This window comes from Akebia trifoliata, chromosome 1 (assembly GCF_017979445.1).
Source record: "Akebia trifoliata isolate Shusen 1 chromosome 1, ASM1797944v1, whole genome shotgun sequence".
NCBI lineage: Eukaryota > Viridiplantae > Streptophyta > Magnoliopsida > Ranunculales > Lardizabalaceae > Akebia > Akebia trifoliata.
Window position 1 is genome coordinate 27,012,181 of NC_141375.1, and position 19,733 is coordinate 27,031,913.

Below are 19,733 nucleotides of genomic sequence, written 5' to 3' on the forward strand. Positions count from 1 at the left end.
ATATCCCGAGAAAAGTAGATATACAATTCCCAAACCTGTCATGTTAGGGGTGTCCATTGAGTATGCCACGTGAGTAAGTCAAATTATCACGATTCATATAGTTTTGATGAAAAAAAAGAAAAAGCTGATTACTGTACCCTTTAGTCAACAATAAAATATTTCATGTGATTTAGATATGGAAAACCTCGGCAATTAACATGATCTTTGATAATCAAACGAAGTTCTATGTGCTTTATTTTTTCTTGACTTCAATTCACACTTGATTAGTTGAGAATGTGCTTTGTATTCTCTGTCGAATGCCTTGTACTACTGGTTCTTCTTTGGAGGCGTTGAGTGTCTTCCTCAGTTTATCAATTGAAGAGACTTGGCTTTATTTTATTTTTTTAAGAAAGGTTTTATAATATTTGTTCTTCTTTGGAAGATTTGTATCATTTTTTTTTTCTCTTTGAACTTGCATTTTATCAGTTGAAAAGAATATTTTATTTCTAGATATAAGTTTGTAAACTTGATTTTCTGGAAAAGATTGTTTGTACTTAGTTGAAGAACTTGTGGACTTGATATTCTTTGAGAGCTTGAAGTACAAATATTATTGCAAAAGAAGTTTTACTTCTTAAAAAAAAAAAAAAAAAGGCGTGCAAACTTGTTCTTAGGTGGGGTTGACTTTCAAATTATAATAATTGATTTGATGGATTTTTTTTAATTGATTTAAAAGTCAAATTTCAATTTTGTGTAGTGGACCTCCCTACCTCAATGTTTATGGGATCTATGATTGGTCTATCCATTTTTAATAAGTTTATTAGTTTAATTATTAAAAAAATTGAGATTAAAAAAGTAAAAATAATAATAAAATGGATTAAATAGGTAAAAGAAAAAATGTAGTAAAGCTAGAAGGGAAAGAGCAAAGACAATAAAGTGACTTTCAAAAATTATAAGTGATAGGAGATTTACCTTGACCCAAAATTGTAATTGAATGAGATATTTATCCCCCACAAAATTAGAGCAAGTAAGTCCTACAATCCTATTTTATTATATAGATTCTACATATTTGCAAATTGATCTTAAATAGTCATTAATGTTGTGATAGATATTTTGAATATTGTTTGTGATTGATCATCACCATGAACAAACACTTTCACCCAAAAATCAGGGTATTAGAAAATCAGGGTTTGAAGGTTTGAGAGGTTTGAGAGAGGTACAAGAGAGAATTTCGGGCTCAATTTTTTTTATATTAGAGTTAGTGAATCACTCTCATCTTATCCGTATAGATAATCACCATCAAACCATATATATCTTGCTAAGTTATGCATTTGTGTTCTCTTATTTTTATTGAATTTGTCATTTTATCTAAGGTTTCATGATCATGGGCATTATGTTATGGATTGCACTAGGGGTGTCAATAGGTCAATTCCGGTTCGGTTCTTGATAGATTTAGAATCATAATCACTATATTTTTTCAGTTCTGATTTTTGTTAGTTCCTGATCCAAATTTAAAATGTGGAATTGAAACTAAAATTGCTAAAAATCACAGATACCCATTGGTTCCGATTCTCAAGAATTGACCGGAAAAAAATATTTTAAAATCATTATAAAAGAATTTTTTCTTCTAAAAAAAATAACATATTATCTACAAAATATCAAGTTAATTATAATTTATTCCATTAAAAATAAGGTTTAATGAATTTTTTCAAAAATTAAAAATCATATTCTTTACAAGTAATAAAGTTTAAGAAAAGATGAGTCATTTCAAACTTTAATATTTAGTTTATATGAAAAACTGAACAACTTTATATAATATATATGTTAATTTTAAAATATAAGAAAACCTTAAATCATGTATAACGTAAAAATAATTGACAAAATAAATCGGTTCTAGGTAACCCACGGGTACCCATCGGATAGAACCTATTTGTTCCGGTTTCTATCAGTTAAATTCCATATTAGACCCGGCTCTAATCAATTCCACTAAAGAAGGAATCAGAACCAGGTTTTTGATTTTGGTTTTGATTCCGGTTAAATGGGTACCCATTGACATCCCTAGATTGCAGTTCATATTTCCATCAGTAGGTCTTTCTGACAAAATATAATGTGATAATTCCAAGTCCAACATAAGAGCTATATAATTTTCTCACAAACTACACCTATCAATATGTTTGTTGAATCAAATAAATCCCTGATAAACAGGGTGAAATAATACAAGGATGTAATGTAGAAGATCTAAAAAGATGGTTGGATGCTTTCTATTTGTCTCTCTCTCTCCCTTTCATGATGTATAATTACATGAAAGTGAATTAACTGATCAAAGAAGGATCATCAAATAAAAACTGGGTATTTCTTCCAAATCAAAATTCAACTCTTACGTCATATTTACTCGACAAAATCCCAACTTTCTTTTTCGGTGACAAATTATCGACCACCAACGAACAATTAACCAGAACTGCAAACTGCCTCAACGGAAAATTCCCCAACTCGATGATCACAGGCACTCTTACCATGATTGTCAATGGAATCTTCCCTGTTTGCTTATTATCCATTAGAGCTGCTTGAAGCCCTGACCCAAACTCACTTTTTCCCTTCAACGTAACCTTCATTATCGTCGTGTTTTTATATCCTTGATGGAAAGCTGGTAGCTTTCCAGAACAAAGATTCGAGTCCAAATAAGACACCGTTACTAAACTCTCTTTTCCATAGATAATTCCAATCTTTTCGTTCGGGTTCTCGGCCCTTACCATTACGTTAAACTCAGTGTAGAGGCTAAAATCCATTTGAATTTCGAAGGCCCCGATGTCGAGATTTTGAACCTTGTAGGAAGGGAGCTTGGGCTGGAAGAAGTTATAAAGGTAGAAAAGGAGACCCGCGAAGACAATGATGAAGATGAAGAGGAAGCAATAGAAACAACAAATGCACTTAAGGCACCCAAACCCACCTCTACTATTGTGATTGGTGGAATGGTATCGAGGAATGTTACGACGGTACGGAGGCGGTCGTAGGCCTGTTGGGTCGCCACCAGTCTCCGATAACATCACATATTTTGGTGCTGATGGTTGCCCACTAGGATTCATGTAAGGGGACTCCATGTCCATGGGGTGCACCCTTTGGTTGTGATTCTCCATTAGCAGGAGAATGAGATTGAATAAAAGAAAATAAAGCCTAACTATTTTCGTTTATTTGTTTTTGTTTTTTTTTTTCTTCCATGGATTGAAACTGAAGGGTTTGAATTAAACAAACTGTAACCAAAAAAACAAAGAAAAAGGAGAGCGATCTTTCAACAAAGACTAATTAATTACTAACGGCACTTGTCTTTTCTTGGTGAGTCTGGTCGCGTAGGGCTACCTGTATCCGAGGGTTTAGGTGATATGTGTTTGTTTGTTTTTGGCGCGCATGTAACGGTTAACCCTTCCATTCCTCTAATATATAGGAGCTTAATAGGTGGGAGGGATTTATTTATATTCAACTCTTTTAAAGATTTCAATGGTTGAGGACGGCTTGCTAATTAAATATAACAAAAATACCAATATGGCTAAGGGAGATGATTCAGTAATTACGAAGTTGTTTTGATATTGACCAAGGGGGGGATCGGGTCATTTTTTTTTTTTTTTTGAGCCAATTAAATAGATGATAATAAGTTGCCAACTGAACTAAATTGGTAAGACGTGAGGATTGTTGACAACACGCCTTAAATTCAAAATCACCTTGATTAACTACTAGCCCTGGCTTGTCGACTCCTAAAAAAATTAAGGGTATTGTTAAAAGGCACCCCAATCATTATCAAGGGCAATCCACACCATAACCAAATATTTTTGTCTTATATCAAATGGGTTAAAAGTTTTGGAATGAACTAATTTTTTGTGAGGATGATCTCTATGGTGAGTAGATCATCCTTACCAAAAATCAGATCATTCAAAAAATTTTAACCTCATCAAAACAAGTTAAAGAATTGTAAATCATTCATTTTTCTTTTAAATCATTTTTTTTTATGGGGTTAGAAATTTTGGAATGGGCTGATTTTTTGTAAGGATGATCTTCTCACCAAAGATATCATCATCACCAAAAATTAGTCCATTACAAAACTTTGAATCCATATAAAAAAATATATAAAAAAAAGTTGGCTATGGTGTAGGGCACCCTTGTTAATAATTGGAGTGCCTTTAACACTATCCAAAAATCATTTGTAATCCATGCCCAAGCCCGAACGCCTCTATTAACCCAAGTGTTCAATATTGCCCTTGTTCGACCATGTTTTGATACTGGTCCATACATAGGCCTCTACATTTTTAGTTTTAATTACTTTAGATGCCAAAGTGAATAAAAAAGAAAGTTCGTATATTTAGTAATACGAAGGAGATATTTCAATTAGGAATATAGAAAGTAACCTTAATGATTTATAAAGCTTGCTAATTGGATTAAGATCTAAGCCCTCTTCTCACATTTATAGGAGTGGGATCGACACCACTATTGCAGTGTTGTATAGCCAATCCATATTGGAGAGAGAGATGGAAGATCAGTTGAGTTGAGTGTTGAAGGTGGACTTGAATGGTTTACATGCAAAGGGGTATCAATCATCTTCTATAGTTTTTTTTTTTATCAACTTCATTAATGGTGCCACAAGGTATGCTTCCTTGGATTTATTAGTTCATCATGATTAGCAGATGGTTCAAATAATTTCCTAGGCATTCGATTGTTAAATTTCTCCTCACGTCTTGATGGGACCCGGCATATTCTTTCCAACAAAATGACCCACCATTTGGTTGACCCAACACACACCAATAATTAGGGCTTAAAATGGGGCGAATTTTATCTAAGTGATTCGAATCCAATTTTAGTGGGTTTGGTTTCTTCAAGTATATCCAAATTAAAATATGAGTCGGATATGGGTTAATATCCTTTTACCCAAGATGGATTATGGGTAAGATACAGATCCATCCTTATATTCTAATGATACACTATTTTGTATGTTATATTTTTCAAATTATCTTTCATCAACAAATAAGTGTTGAGCATAGTGATCAAAGCCTTTCTTTAAAAGGAGAGAAGTCTTGAGTTCAAATTACCTTTTGACTATACCTTTAACAATTTTTCTTGAAATAATTTGAAATTATCCGATTTGACTGATTCGAATCAATTAATTCAATCGGATCGAATCGGAACATATCCAGATATTGATATAATTAAAAGCAAAAAAAAACAAAAAAACAAAAAAACAAAAGATTTGAATATGGTTTGAAGTAGTCAGATTCGGATCTGAACCTAGATTAAAAAATCCAAATACGGATATGGATATACACATATTTGGCTTTATCCCAACCCGTTTTAAGCCGGACCAATAATCAGTCTTGGCTGATGACATCTAGCAATTGGGTTTGAGCATTTTTCATGATCGACCAGGCCCAAGGATAAAAATATTGGAATTTTGGCATTCAATTCAATGCTCAAATTCAACTACAAATCACCAATCAAGATTATTCTAGTAAGGGATTTTTTAATAATCTACAATGAAAGTATTTATTGAAGTGCCTAAAGAAGAGATGTTTCTTTCTTTTGATTTTCAGATTTCTTTGCATGTGATAAATGAAATTTTCTTTGAAGATCAAGATTGTAATGGTGAATACAGCCTCCAAGAATCTCCTTTACAATACAATAGTTATGGTAGTTCTTTTAAGTTCTAACTATACAAAGCTCATCCAAAACAAAACAAAATCAATAATAAAACTCAAAAGAAATTAAGGTTCAGATTTGAATTAGTGAACATGGCCAGTATCTGGTTCTTAGTGATTGAGCTAAGCTGCTCGTAGTAATCATCCATGGAGGATAGAGAATTATTTATTCAGGAATAACTCTAGCAAGTAGAGACTGTTTGGACTGGCCTTGATGACAAACCACAAATGGTTGGAGTCCTAAACTTACTACAAGATCTTAAGGAACTCATCCCTGAAACTTCTAGCATTGTAACTATTGCTGACTTCGCCGTCCTAGCCGCTTTCTTTAGTCCCCGAGACAAGGACTCTGTAGGTGTTTCTACGGATGATAACTTGTAACTTTGAAGGAAAATTTGACGTTTTTTCGCTCGGTCTCTTCTATAACTAATGGAACTCATCACGCTTTGTTGTTCCTTCTTTCTCTTCGATAATGTTCTTCGACCACGACCATCGTCTTCCAATGTTTTTCCACTTTGATCCAGCACTTCATAGTAGTCGGATCGACGACTGAAAGCCAAGGTGGTATTTCTAACTAAAGTGTTCATGGTTATACAAAGAAGATTGGGGTTGCACTTAGATATGGAAAATTATGAAGTTCTTATAAACAAAATGAAAACTTTGGAAGCTCAGTCCAAGGCAGGCCTCTTCTAAGAAACACACCTTTTGACTGCTATTTCTTTTTTCCTCTCATGGTAGACGAATATGAAGTAGTGTCAAAATTGAGTTGAGAAGGATAGATGATCTGGACCATTGATCTTGAACTATTTTAATTAGATTGTTGACTGCAATTTTTGGTCAAAGGTCATTCTCAATCTTGTGGACAATAGCTTTAGAATTTTCTAGGTGGACCACATTACCTTACCTACTGAGGATTTAGTTGTTCATCAAATAAATAAATGAGTTTAAGCATCCATCTTTGACCATTGACCACGCATGTCACAACTTACAATAAGTCAAACAAATTAAAGGAGAAGAAGATATAAAAACCAAATTGAAGATCCTACTCTTTGGCTTCTTTCAAAGGGCAAAGCTAACTACACATTCAACGAATTGGCGTGGAAAGGACCTTTGGTTCCTGTTTTTTGGGTGAAATTAAATCAATTATGAGAATTCGTCCAAAGATATATTCCAATCAATCAGAAAAAAAAAATACAACCCAAGTTTTGGTCCTTTTCAAACAGATGAAATAACCCTTGACTTCAGTCTTCTGCCACATACGAATGAACCTAAATAACCCAAAACCATTATCTTCAACCTAGACTTGGCTATGAACAGAGTGGAATGGAGAAATATGATCCATTTAGCCAAACCGCAACTCTTGCAGATAACACTTGGATTTTTTCACCAAAAATCCGAAGGTCTCGTGTCTACGTTGTGGTTTTAATTCTGGTCTTCGTATAGGAAACAACGCACTTGAAACTTTAGTCAGAACCAAGGATTGCCTAACAACGAGCCCAACCAATTAACAGCAAAACACAAATCACACCTCTACTCAGTAGAGGCATCATCAATATGCCCAGTCCAGAGTCTCTAGTATTGACATGAGTGACACACATTAGTAAGAACCCAAAAAATTCCAGTGAGAAACCCAATAATTCTGACAGAGACAAAGCAGTAGTCTTAATAAAAACCAAGAGAATCACCCCATTATAAAGAATAGATTACAACAATGTAACTGTTACAATGTTTTAAATACATATACAAACAGAAATTTAGAATGAACAAGATTATTCCCAAGGGAAAGACACATATGACGCATATGGATATAACCTTGAATGCTGACAGCATTCAACTCTCAAGCGCATGTGCATCCTTTCCTTGAGTAACAAATACTGAACTGGACAAGAGAAAATTACACTCCAACACTTCAAATGGCCACATACCCCAAGGCCTTATTAAGAGTATTTACGAAATAATTACCATCTGGCATCCGCTGACCACGTGGTGCCATATCAAGTTTGAATCTGGACCACTCGATGGGTCAAGCTGCCTCGTGATCTTGTAGATAGGCCACAAAACCCAAAAATGGAAGATACAAGCAACTAATGTTCGAGGTATAGAAGCACAACTTCACAAGTGTATTGAAGAGAACTGGAAAGGGTCCCATCTGATTAACTAGACAGACACTTGTGGCTTTTTACGACCAAACATAAGAAGTTTCCTGAACCCTTTTGTAGCTGGAGGGGAGCTTTCATTGCCGGTCCATTTCTTCCTTGAGTGGGTTGGCTCTGGGCTCAATCCATTAGATGGGGGCGGTGTTGAGTCGAGAGGATCAGGGATGATTTCTTGCTCTGACATTTCAGTAGAGACCAAAACATTTTCATTTGTCGCAGCAATCACTTCTTCAGTAATGAATCCATTGATATGAGAGGCATTATTGGCATTTCTCTCTTTGTGAACAACTGGAGATGCTACAGATATTCCCATATTGTCATCTTCCACCTTCAAGGAATTACCAATCAGAACTTCATTGCAGCTTTTGTCAACCATATCATCTATATCAGAAACCTTTTCCTTCTCAATCCTGATGATTGTAGATGACGGATGACATAGCTCCTTGTCTTCACAAGTACCAAGGCTGTCCAAGGGCTGACCCCCTTGTGGAGCACTTGGTTCTATCTCCAAGTGACCTCCATTTAATTGTTTTGATCTAGAGCAGGACAAGTCTCGATCGGTATCATTGCCACAGTTCGAAGGTTTCAACTTGTTTGAATCAGACTTCTTATTCGCATCCCTGGCAGTTTTCGGTGACAAGGTTGTAGCCACTACACCATTCACCTTTGAGATTGCTTTTTTAGGTTGAGTTGATTTTGATGGCATAGTAGACAATCCCTTATCTTTGATATGTCCAGATGCAAGGCGGTCTATGGTTGAACGCGTAATACCTTGTTTAGGCAAACTTGACCTGTTTGTATCTTCAGTAGTGGATCGAGATTTTTGCTTGTCATCCTTCATGGAAGTTATTGTTGCTTTACTCTTAGATGTCGCAGAAGTAAGACCACTAGCCGCACTTCTTTCAGCAATTCTCTTTTGGCGTTGAATCATTATTTCCTCCTTTTTCTTCCGATCCTCTTCTTCCTGCATTCAAAGATTGTTATTACCTAGGCAAGACAAAAGTCAATAAAAAATGAATTAAATCAAATGACAATTTAGTACCTTCTCCAATTTGCTCTTTGGAACTGTGACTCTGTTAACTGAGGACGGTTTTTTGATTCTCGATATAATCTCAGGTTTGCTTTTCCCAAGAGATCCCCGCAAGGGTTTAGACCTTGGTTCTTTACCCGAAAGTTTTGTTTCAGGATTTCCATTCTTTCCATTAGCGGGTAACTTATCATCAACACAAGCATCTGGTTCAACACAAGAGCGCGTTTTATCAGCCTCTGTAAATGAAATGTCAAGCCCATAATCTATCTCTGGAGTCCAAGATGCTCCAGAAGGCTCATCTCGTTCAAGAACCATGCAGAGGTCGTCCGGCTCACACGTGCCAGACATTCGAATCTTATCTCCTGAAAGATCTGGTGTGCCATTTTCATGTCGATAAGCTGCATTAAGGTCCGAAACCATGCTTATATCTGTTCTCCACTGAGAATCAGTCATACCATTGTCCACTGATTGAGACTGTATCATGAAAGAGTCATCAACAATAACATCTTTCCTATTTTTTTCAGTGTGAAGATAATCACCCTCTGGTGTTAAGGAACGATGACCATCGAAGATTGAGTGCTCTGCCGATTTCTCATGTTGGGAATTGATAATAAACCAATCTTCTCCTTTTTGAGTCTTGAGCACAGATGCTTCAAGGTTGCAGTCAGATAAAGTGTCACGGACATTTATCTCGGCTTCTTCCATTCTCTGCGAGAATAACAAATCCTCATTCGTGCAATCCCTTTTCTTTATACTAGGCAAGACATTTTCGCCTCTTTCAAAATTTTCTGAGTGGATACGACCTTCATCATCGGAATTTCTCTTGTTCACAATGAAGGAATCAGTTGCAACCGAGCGTTGCCTTGTTCCTTTCTCTGATTCCGGGTCCAATGAGTGGCTAATAGAAAATTGTGATCCCGATTCAGAGCTTTTAATTGTGAAGTGGTCATCCCAAACATCAAGAGTAGGCTGTTTTTCTACCTCATCAGGATCATCTTTCAACAGAAGGTTCTGGAAAGCATCCCAGTTTTCATTTGCTTTCCCTCCCTCAGAAGTTTTTGCAACACCATTTGATTCGCTTGCATTGGTACGCTTCTTGGTCCCACTTATTTTCTTAGAATGATGTGTGGTTGACTTATGGTGCTTCTCCAAAGACCCGACTGCATCCTCCACCTTCTGTTTAAGGGAATCACCATCTATGAATTCATCCTCACCCGAAGAAGATTTGTCCGATGCACCATCCTTCTCTCCATCATTCTTTTTCGAAGTTATGTAATTAATGTTGCGGATAACAACCATTCTTGAGGACTTCTTCCCATTCTTTCGTTTGTGTGGCTGCTCTGCTGAAGAATGCTTCTTGTCGTGCTGTAAATATGCATCCAAGTCACTCCCAGATGTGGAGTCACTGGGTTCATCCAGTTCTGAAGTTTCAGATTCTTTTCCTCTAGTGGATTTCTCTTTTTTGACAGAAGATGGTTTACGATTTCGATGGTGATCTGGTTCCCTGAGACCATTTTCATCCTCTTGTGTGTTTGGAGGCCATTGCATATTCCTTTGATAATATGGAGGAACAACCTGCATACCAGGGTAAGGATATCCTTGGTATTGTGGCATTTGTTGCATAACCGGACTTTGGAAATTGTACATAAAATGAGGAAGTTGGTTTGGCCATGACATGGGCACTTGTGTTTTTGCAGTTGGTGGCAGCATCTGACCTGACACCAGCAAGCTGTTATTAGCATATGAAATTCTTTGATATCACATCAGCCAGTGGGCTGGGCTCCTGTACGTCTAGATTGCATTCTTTGCACGGGATTAGATTTTTAAGATATTTCAAAAAATATTTAGAAATATTTTCATTTTGGCGGGAATCAAAGGAAAACAATTCTGGAATATTTTAAATATATATATATATATACATATATATTTTCTAATTTCATTTTTAAATAAAAGAAAGTTTAATTGAGAACTATGAATGATGTATAGAAAAAAATTTGTACAAACAAATATAAGTGGAATCCTATTGAATATAATTTTCTAGAGCAACATCAACACCATGGGTATTATACAATCTGTGTAATTAAAAGATAGAAATTATAAACTAGAAGAGAGAGAGAGAGATGGTTCTGACATCCTCAAGTTGTATGACAACCACTTTTTTGCTTTCATGTACTTAAATCACATGATCTTGTCACATTCAAATCAAATGTACAAGTTTGACTCTCAGATACCAGCGTTAATATGTTGCAACCGCTACTGATTTTTCTTTTATGACTACAAAGGTTGCTTATTGTGTCACGATGAGCTCTTAGGGTACTTTCATGCCTATTGTATTGTTTTGGAAAAGTTCAATGCATATTTTCCATAATGTCCAAAAATTAAATTATTTTCACACTGATCAGAACATTATTACAAAATATTTCCACTTCCCAGACAGCTGAAACATACACCAAAATGAAATTTAAAACCTTGTTTCAATACATGTTCATGACATGACCACAAATGTTGTTGCCAGACCTGGTAATTCTCACAAACCATAATTAATTTGGTCATGTCAAGGATACAGTAATGCTTAGATGCTAGTTTGGTGTACCTAATAGAACATAAAAATTACACTAAATGGAAAATATAATAGAGGAAGCATTTTGTCTTTGAAAGGAACCAAAATTTGGTTGTTCTTCATGCCATATTACATATGTGGCATCTAAATGGTTCAAGTTCTGATGGGAAGACAGTCCCAAAGGTTATAAAAGTTGAGACTTTTTGGAGTATATGATGGGGAGAATGGGGTTTGGGGCAAAATGGATTAGTTGGATTATGAAATGTGTTACAACGGTTTCCTACTCGATTCTTGTCAACGGGAGTCCGGCTGATTTTTTTAGGGGATCGAGAGGATTGAGGCAAGGGGATCCGCTTTCTCCGTTCTTGTTCCTTATTGTAGCAGAAGCTCTGGGTAGATTGTTTAGGAGAGCAGTGGAACTAGGAAGGCTTTCGGGGTTTAGGGTGAACGATGGGCCGTTGATTTCTCACTTACAATTTGCGGACAATACCTTGGTTTTCCTGGATCATTCGAGGGATCAGGTGAGGGTGTTACGGGTCCTTTTGTGCTACTTCGAGGCTATTTCTGGTTTACATATCAACTTGCAAAATAGCAAGCTCTTTGGAGTAGGAAACGTGAATGATATACATTTGATGGCTGCAACTTGGGGTTGTGGGCATGATGTTTTTCCCTACGTCTTATTTGGGATTACCACTGGGAGCACCCTACAATAGCATCAAAATTTGGGAAGGGGTGTTGGAGAGAATGGAGAAAAGACCGAGTACATGGAAGGCCAAGTACCTATCCAAAGGTGGGAAAGTTACCTTGATAAAGCACATTGACGAGTATCCCGATTTACTTTCTATCCCTATTCACGCTTCCTAAGTCCGTTGAAATCAGATTGGAAAGGCTTGTGAGGAACTTTTAATGGAATAACAAGAGTGGTAAGAGAAAGTATCACCTAGTTAGATGGAAGGTTATATGTAAGCCCAAGAAGGATGGAGGGTTAGGGATTAGGGGTCTTAGACTTGCTAATAGAGCGCTTTTAGGGAAATGGCTTTGGAAGTTTGAGAAGGAAAGGGGTAGATTGTGGAGGAGGGTCATTGTAGCGAAGTACGGGGAAAAGAGGCTGGGTTGGTATAGCGGTGAGGTTAAAGGCTCGTACGGGTGTAGTGTTTGGAAGGGTATTTTGAAAATGAACGAGGAGTTCGAAAAAGAGATTAGGTTCAAAGCGGGTACGGGTAATAAGATCAGATTTTGGGGCGACAGTTGGTGTGGCACATTGCCTCTAGCAGTTCAATTTTCGTCCTTGTATGCCTGGCATTCTAAAAAAAAGAACTGCTCGATTCAGCAGTGTTTGACTAGCAACAATTGCAATTCTACTTGGGATTTGGGGTTCAGGAGAAGCTTTAATGATTGGGAGCTAACAGATGTGATATATTTCCTTGATCTTTTGCACTCGTGTCCTCTCAACGACAGTGAACAAGATAGATGGGAATGGACGAGAACTAAAGACTTGAGATTTTCTGTCAACTCGTTTTTTAAGTGCCTTAAACCTTATGCCAAACAATCCCCCTTGGGATCTATCATTTGGTCAAATTCCGTCCCATCTAAAATATCCTTTTTTGTTTGGTTAGCTTCCCTTGGGAAGATTCTTACATTGGACAATTTGATTGCTCGAGGGTGGATCACTACTAATTGTTGCCCTCTTTGCATGAAAGATGGGGAGTCTGTCGACCATCTCTTAATTCAATGCACATTCTCTTACCAAATTTGATCAATATTCCTTGGTCTTTTCCGTATTCATTGGGTCCTTCCTTGTAAGTATTCCCTGTTATTAGAAGGGTGGGCCAATAATGCCTTCTCTTCCAGGAAAAGATTTTTGTGGGCTATTCTTCCCTCGGCTATTGTTTGGGGGATGTGGAACGAAAGAAATAACAAGGTGTTTAACAATAGAATGAGAAGCTCTCACGGCATATTCTTGGAGATCTTGGGCTTATTATATCTTTGGGCGAAGCAGAACATCGACTTCAAGGGGATCACTTTGGAACTCTATATGTAGTCTTTGATGCTTTATTCTCTTTTTGGTTTGTTGCTCTCTTAGAGGCTTCCTCGGCCTCTTTGTACTTAATTTTCTTTCATTTAATATATTACACTTATCAAAACAAAAAAAATTGCATAATCTTAATATTCCAAGCCATCTAGATTACTGGACTCTTTCTTCCTCAGACACTTGAGCAACTGATTTTGAGGCAGTACCGAGTTTTTGTTTTGAACTTTTCTCTTGAATGGACAACTATGACAGACTACTATTCATAGAATACAGTCCATCCATGAGATGGTTCGCCAATCGAAAGTGCTGGATCAATTTATAGGTGGGCCACATGTATGGCATGCATGGGAATAATGTCAGCCAGAAGGGAGACATGTCTCTAGAATGTGGCACCGAGTTGTCAATATTTTAAAAATGCATAGTCCTTATTAAAGTAAATCATAATCATTAAGTGGCTCACAATAAAAATAAAGCGTTAATTATACCTTGATTAATTTCTGAGCTTGTTTGACTTGTAGTTGAATCAGAGACTGAAGCATCAAAGGAGGCATTAAGCTCAGGTTGCCCATTAGAAAGACTACCATTTTGAAAGTTCTGCAATATACTCTGACTAGGGTTACTATTTTCACTCGTAAGTATGATTCCTGAAGTTCCCAAGTAAGTCAGGTCTGGCTGAGCGCAGGACTCCATTGCTGCTAACTCGTCCATCCAAAGTCGGTCGTCGTGCTTTTTATTGCACAGTTCCTTGAAATTAATGCATGCTTCCCTACATGACACCAGAATTTAGAAAGCTCCAACTCAGAGAGCAAGTCCACAGAAACTAGCAACTGAAGAAACATGCATACAGAAGATGTCGGAATTTGACCAGCAATGGATTATATTTTTTTCCCCTATTTTATAAGTTTTATCAATATTTTAAAATAATTTTTCGATTGAAAAATAATATTTTGATCAAAATTTATATTTTATTGAAAGGAATATGTAATTATTTCAGTAAACATTCACTGTTCACCAAAGTATTTGCCAACTCAACAGCAAGGTGCACAGGTGCACCAAAATATACACACAAAAAATAAATCTTCAGTTGAATTTCTTCTCCACCCCTTTGGAAATGAAAATATTTTGGTATAGTTTGTGGAAATATGTTGAAGTATAATTCCACGATTATATTATGGAGAAAGATGTTAATAAGGGAACTTGACATTTTTGTATTTAAAATTTACTGATAATCAAGATTGTCAATTTTAATTTTGAGTAATCATTGAAGGTTAAGAGATGTCGGCAGATAAAATATGCTTCTACATAAAATGAAAGATGAGCAAACTTCTTATTAAATGGTAAAAATATTACGTGCAGAAAAGAATATAATAGGAGCTCCAGACTTACTACAGTGTTTTATTAATTTCTCTCCCTTTTTTTTTCCTTTTTTTTTTTTTTTTTTGTGAACGGTATAGGGTTAGTGATTAGTAAATGAAGTTTGGTTCAAGGGGGGTTTGAACCTAGGACATGGAAACAACACTCCATGCATCTTACCACTTAGCTAAGTTGGCACTTCTTTTATTAATTTCTCTTTTCCTTTCCAAAGTACACAATTTATCATTTTCTACCTCATGCTTTGTATAAATAGTTAGTCATGTAATTAGGAAGAAAAAATTTCCCTATATTTAATTAGAACTTAGAAGACTGAACACCAGAGTTCGTTTTCAAGGGAAATATCACTGTAATGTTTCTGGAAACAGCATAAAAGGAACACAAAAAAGGGTTAAATTCATAGAGAAATCAGTGAATTTTGCAGCAGTTTGGGAGGAAGCTGAGAAACACATAAAGGAGCAACTAATTATAGATTTAACTATGAATCTGACAGTTTTCAATTAGTTAGAAGAGTAAGCTGAAAGTGATTCGAGTTCCTCAGCTGAATCATCCCAATGCACTCAAATTCTACTAAACATACAGTGAACCTTGGACAAGCCAAGTCAGCTTCTGAAGCCAAGAATTTAGACTTTATATGGCAGAAGCACTTCAAATACCAAGGTTGAACGACAATGGAAAAGCAATACGAAAAGCGACTAGAAAATGCAATTAATTAATTAAGAAGTAACAAATGTTATTTTGAACATGCAATGCCTGGTATAAAGGATTTTTTTTTTCATAGACAACGCCTAGTATAAAGATCACTATATCACAATCAAGGACCAATGAAAATCTTATTTTAGTTTACTTTGTTCGGCCTTTTATGGTGGTGGGGAAGCTTGGATAGAAAAGGTGGCCTCACGTCGTGTGTCAACCAATTAAGCTACGATCTAGAAATTTCTATTTTTATTGTCCAACTATGGCTGTTATACTCTTCCTCCTTTTTTAGTTCTTTTTTTAGTAGACAAGCAGAGCATGCATGACCACGGGGTTATCAAGACCCAACACCTTTACCAACTCATCAAGCTGGCATCCTCTTGAGCTTTATTTCTTTTCTACTTGTTTTTTGTAACAATGTACAATATTTAAATCCAACCCATCTTGAGTTTTATTGCCATAAAATAGTTACACCTAACTATTGTGGATAGTTGGTGCTCATTCATACCTTAAACGGGAAGCTCCAAAAGTATCAGAAAAAGATATGAGATCATCTATACAATCCATTTCAAATCCGGCAACAAAAGCACGAGCATAAGCCATTGCCTGCTCTTTTCGGAGAACTGCTTTCCGAGTCTCCAGAACTCTTTGAAGACGAAGCCTGGTCATACAAACCAAGGGACAAACAACACGAGAATAAGATGCAATAGGATTAATAAGATAAATCCATAAAACAGAGTCAACTTCAAGAAAAGATAATTTACTTTGAGCTCTCCTCTTGTACAGCATTATCAGCGTAGTTAGATTCACCTTTTGCCTGATTCCCAGTCATTATCACAAAAATCCAAATTTACGATGAGAAATTCTGAGTAAGCATCACTAAACATCACAGCCTCAGAGTTTTATGAAATAGTGAAATACCTTAAAGGGGACAATTGACTTCTTGGCATTTCCATCCAGTGCTGTTGCATTTCCTGTCATATCCAAGGAACATTAGACCAGTTAGAATCATACACGTTAAAGAGGGAAGTAGCATAGAGTTAAGAAATATAATTGCAATCCATTATTTTGCTTCAAGAAAGTTGTATCGAGTGAAAAGTTATTACATATAAACACATAGGACTTCTTTAAATTCTTATATTCCTCTTCTATTACAATGTGAACACATGGTCCAAAGAAATCAAAACATTGTATCTGTTACAGAGCATTCCTATACAAATTGGAATGAGGTGCCCAATGCATTAAAATAGTTCCAATAAACCTGGAAAAAAAGGGTTTTGTTAGGGGCACACGTTAAAGTGCATTAAATACACCTTGGGAATAAGCATTCTGGGGGATTTTTGATAAATAAAACTAAATGAGGGCAGTTTTGGTACCTAAATCAATTCTCAAGGTTTATTTAATGCACTTTAACGTGTGCCCTCAGAGCAAATGTTAATAGAACCCAGGAAAAATATATATACAGTATTGGGAATCCACATGAATAATGGCAAACAAAAGGAACCAAAACTTGCGTGGTTCACAAAAACAGCTATATTCACAAGCACCAAAGATCAAAAACCTTAACTACACAAATTGAGCGAACTACAAGAGAGATCAATTTTCCGATCCTCTTACCCAGAGAGACCAAATTTTGCAAGCTCTCTAACCCCTTAATACACAAGTCCCAATTGATTCTCAAATGAGCCCATATCAATTCCCTCAAAGATAAACTCCCTATACCCTGCATATTAAGCAGATGTGACTTCTATTCAGTTTGTGACTCAGAAATGTGATATTAGTTTGGGAGCCCAGGAGACGAAGAAAGGTGAATCTCTTTGCAATGATGATCCATCGCTCCACAAAAGGTGAACCTCATAAATCTATGTGTCTATGCTTTCTAGGCTAATATTGGGATCATTGTGATTCATCCCTATTATTCTCTTTTAAGCAAATTCCAAACCCAATCCCCCCCAAAAAAAGGGATCTTTATTGCACCAAATACATTGAAGAAAACCTAAAACAGTGTTTACAATTTGATTGAAGGAAACCCAAAAACAAATCCAAGATAACTGAATTAGAAAATCTAGAATCAGAGAGAATTCTCAGTGCAGATCTAAATATACCTTCTTCTGCATTTCCTGTACCAGTAGTGTTCGACAACTCATTGGAGTGAACCGAACTCTCGATCTGCAAGATCTCCTTCTCTATCGTAACAAATCTCTCGAGAACTTCTGGAGTGCTAATAAACCTCACAAATCTGCTCCAAAAACCACAATAATTACGCAAATTTATCAATTTTTAAATCGAAATCGAAGTATTCTTGCTCTCTATTCCCGATTTTGACTGGAGTGAGTCAATTGGTTTTCACAAATAGCTGACTCAGTTATCCTCCATGAAAAATGGAGCCAATAATTTGGGAGATCTAAAAAAACCCCGAGTCAACTCGTACGAGTTTCAAATTAACTAATAATTACGTCGAATAAATTACCGTTCTAAGGTGCCTTTGGTGAACCACGACGCATCAGGTGTCGATGCGCGAAGAGTGATGGAGTAACCACCTTTGGGAATCTGATCTTTAGCGCATTTAAGATGAGAAATAAACGGTTCTAGAAGCCCTGATGCAAGTTTCTCACTTGCACCTCCAGAGAAGACAACCAGATCACACCTTCAAATACCGATGTAGAGAAATTAATGTGCATACGTTCGTATCAGATCATTAAAAGTCGGAAAACAATGTGAGTTGGATCGGAAGAGAAAGAGAGAAGGAAGGAGAATATACCTGGTTCTTGTTGGGGTGAGTTGAAAGAGAGCGTAATCAAGGCGAGTGCTTGAATCCATACTGCTAAAGAGAGAGAGAGAGAGAGAGAGAGAGATTCTGAAGTTCAGTTGCAGAGAAAATGAGATCTCAGCATTATCAATCCATCACCTCTCTCTCTCCCTCTCTGTATGTGTGTGTATGAGAGAAGCGAGTGCCAGCGAGAGGTGATGAAGCTCTGCACATGTGAAATGTGAATAGCTCTGAGGCTGTCCATTTGACGATTGAATGTGGGGTCCGCAAAGTATGCCGACACTCCATTGGATCATGGTTGATTTCAGAGGTTGAGAGAGAGAAAGATATGGGTAATGGGTTGGTTGGTTACAAGTCGCTTTTTTTCTCTTTTATTTTGTAACCTTGTCATGTAGGAGAATCGAGAAGAGCGTGGATATCGTACTTCAAGGGGTTGAATAGGTGTATATCTGGCTCCTCCTTAGCCATCTGTCGTTTTATTGGTGAAAATTTCATCATATAATTTTCTTTTTAGTAAAAATATAATTCGTCCAAACGGTTGAATGATTCCAAAAAATTTGAGAGTGGCAATGAGTCAGGTCATGTCAAATTAAGGCCAGGTATTCTAAAAAAAAATTTGAATCCTGACCAATTTAATAATCGTACTAAAAATTTAAATTCAAACCCGACATATTTATTAAATAGGTAATTTGACCTGATTCGTGAAATATGTTTAGTAAAATTATACTATTAAGTAAATAAAAAAAATTATATTTTAACCATCAAAAATAAAATATTATTATTAAAAATAAAATCATACAATCATAAATTAATATCTATTGAGATAAATTAAGTTGTCTTCAAAATAAAAATCCAAAATTCTTAAAATTTTGTCCTCTCGTCCCTATGCCATTAGATCATGTTTTTGGAAGCCACAAGATAATGTTGTCAAGAAATTTTTTTTATATTTTACAAGCTAAAATCCCAATCTTAATTATTTCAAAAATGTTTAAAATCACTGGTTATATTTTATTTTTTTTTTAAATTTAAAAAATTTTATGAAAAAGTTCTACGAAATTTTAGTAAAAATTGTCATTTTTAAAAAAGAAATCCCCACGCCAACTTTTGCTAAGACCACCACAATTCATATGCAAATCACCAAATAATAAGCACAAATTTGGGGTGGTGTTAACAAAAGTTTGCATGAAAATAAAAGTTCTTCTTTAAAAATTCTTAAATAATTGTTAATATTTGAAATACCTCATGTGTTTCATAATTTAAAACATGTTAATGACACAATAACTAGACATTTCAAAAAGGTTAAACGGGTTGACGTCTCTAACCTAAACATGACTCTTTTAATAATTATGTTAAACAAGTAAATACTATTATGACCCAAACCTAATTATACTTAACCAAAACCTACTAATTTCATGTTGTTTTTAGTCGTGTTAAAATCGCCACACCCTAGAAAATTCATATTTTTAA

General features: G+C 35.9%; 2 protein-coding genes across 2 annotated transcripts; both read right to left on the minus strand.

Annotated features, from left to right (window-relative positions):
* Positions 1-2,099: 2,099 nt before the first annotated feature.
* Positions 2,100-3,391, minus strand: LOC147411339 (NDR1/HIN1-like protein 6). The gene has a single exon (XM_086447539.1). The coding sequence runs from the start codon at positions 3,108-3,110 to the stop codon at positions 2,340-2,342; it is 771 nt and encodes a 256-aa protein (XP_086303665.1). The 5' UTR covers positions 3,111-3,391; the 3' UTR covers positions 2,100-2,339.
* Positions 3,392-7,313: 3,922 nt separating this feature from the next.
* On the minus strand, positions 7,314-18,576 carry LOC147411340 (COP1-interacting protein 7-like). The gene is made up of 9 exons (XM_086447526.1): positions 18,258-18,576; positions 17,967-18,143; positions 17,602-17,735; positions 16,418-16,470; positions 16,261-16,313; positions 16,005-16,157; positions 13,915-14,195; positions 8,850-10,552; positions 7,314-8,771 (listed from the first exon to the last, which is right to left on the minus strand). The coding sequence occupies exons 1-9, from the start codon at positions 18,314-18,316 to the stop codon at positions 7,809-7,811; spliced, it is 3,576 nt and encodes a 1,191-aa protein (XP_086303652.1). The 5' UTR covers positions 18,317-18,576; the 3' UTR covers positions 7,314-7,808.
* Between the last annotated feature and the right edge of the window lie 1,157 nt (positions 18,577-19,733).

What these genes read in the sequence shown, in the direction of transcription:
- LOC147411339 (XM_086447539.1), bottom strand. Translation starts at nt 3,110, where the DNA reads ATGGAGAATCACAACCAAAGGGTGCACCCCATGGACATGGAGTCCCCT.
- LOC147411340 (XM_086447526.1), bottom strand. Translation starts at nt 18,316, where the DNA reads ATGGATTCAAGCACTCGCCTTGATTACGCTCTCTTTCAACTCACCCCA. An exon ending in TACAGGAAATGCAGAAGAAG is followed by an intron (nt 16,471 to 17,601) that starts GTATATTTAGAT and finishes TGGATATGACAG; the next exon opens with GAAATGCAACAGCACTGGAT. An exon ending in CAAAGAGCAAATTGGAGAAG is followed by an intron (nt 8,772 to 8,849) that starts GTACTAAATTGT and finishes CTTTGAATGCAG; the next exon opens with GAAGAAGAGGATCGGAAGAA.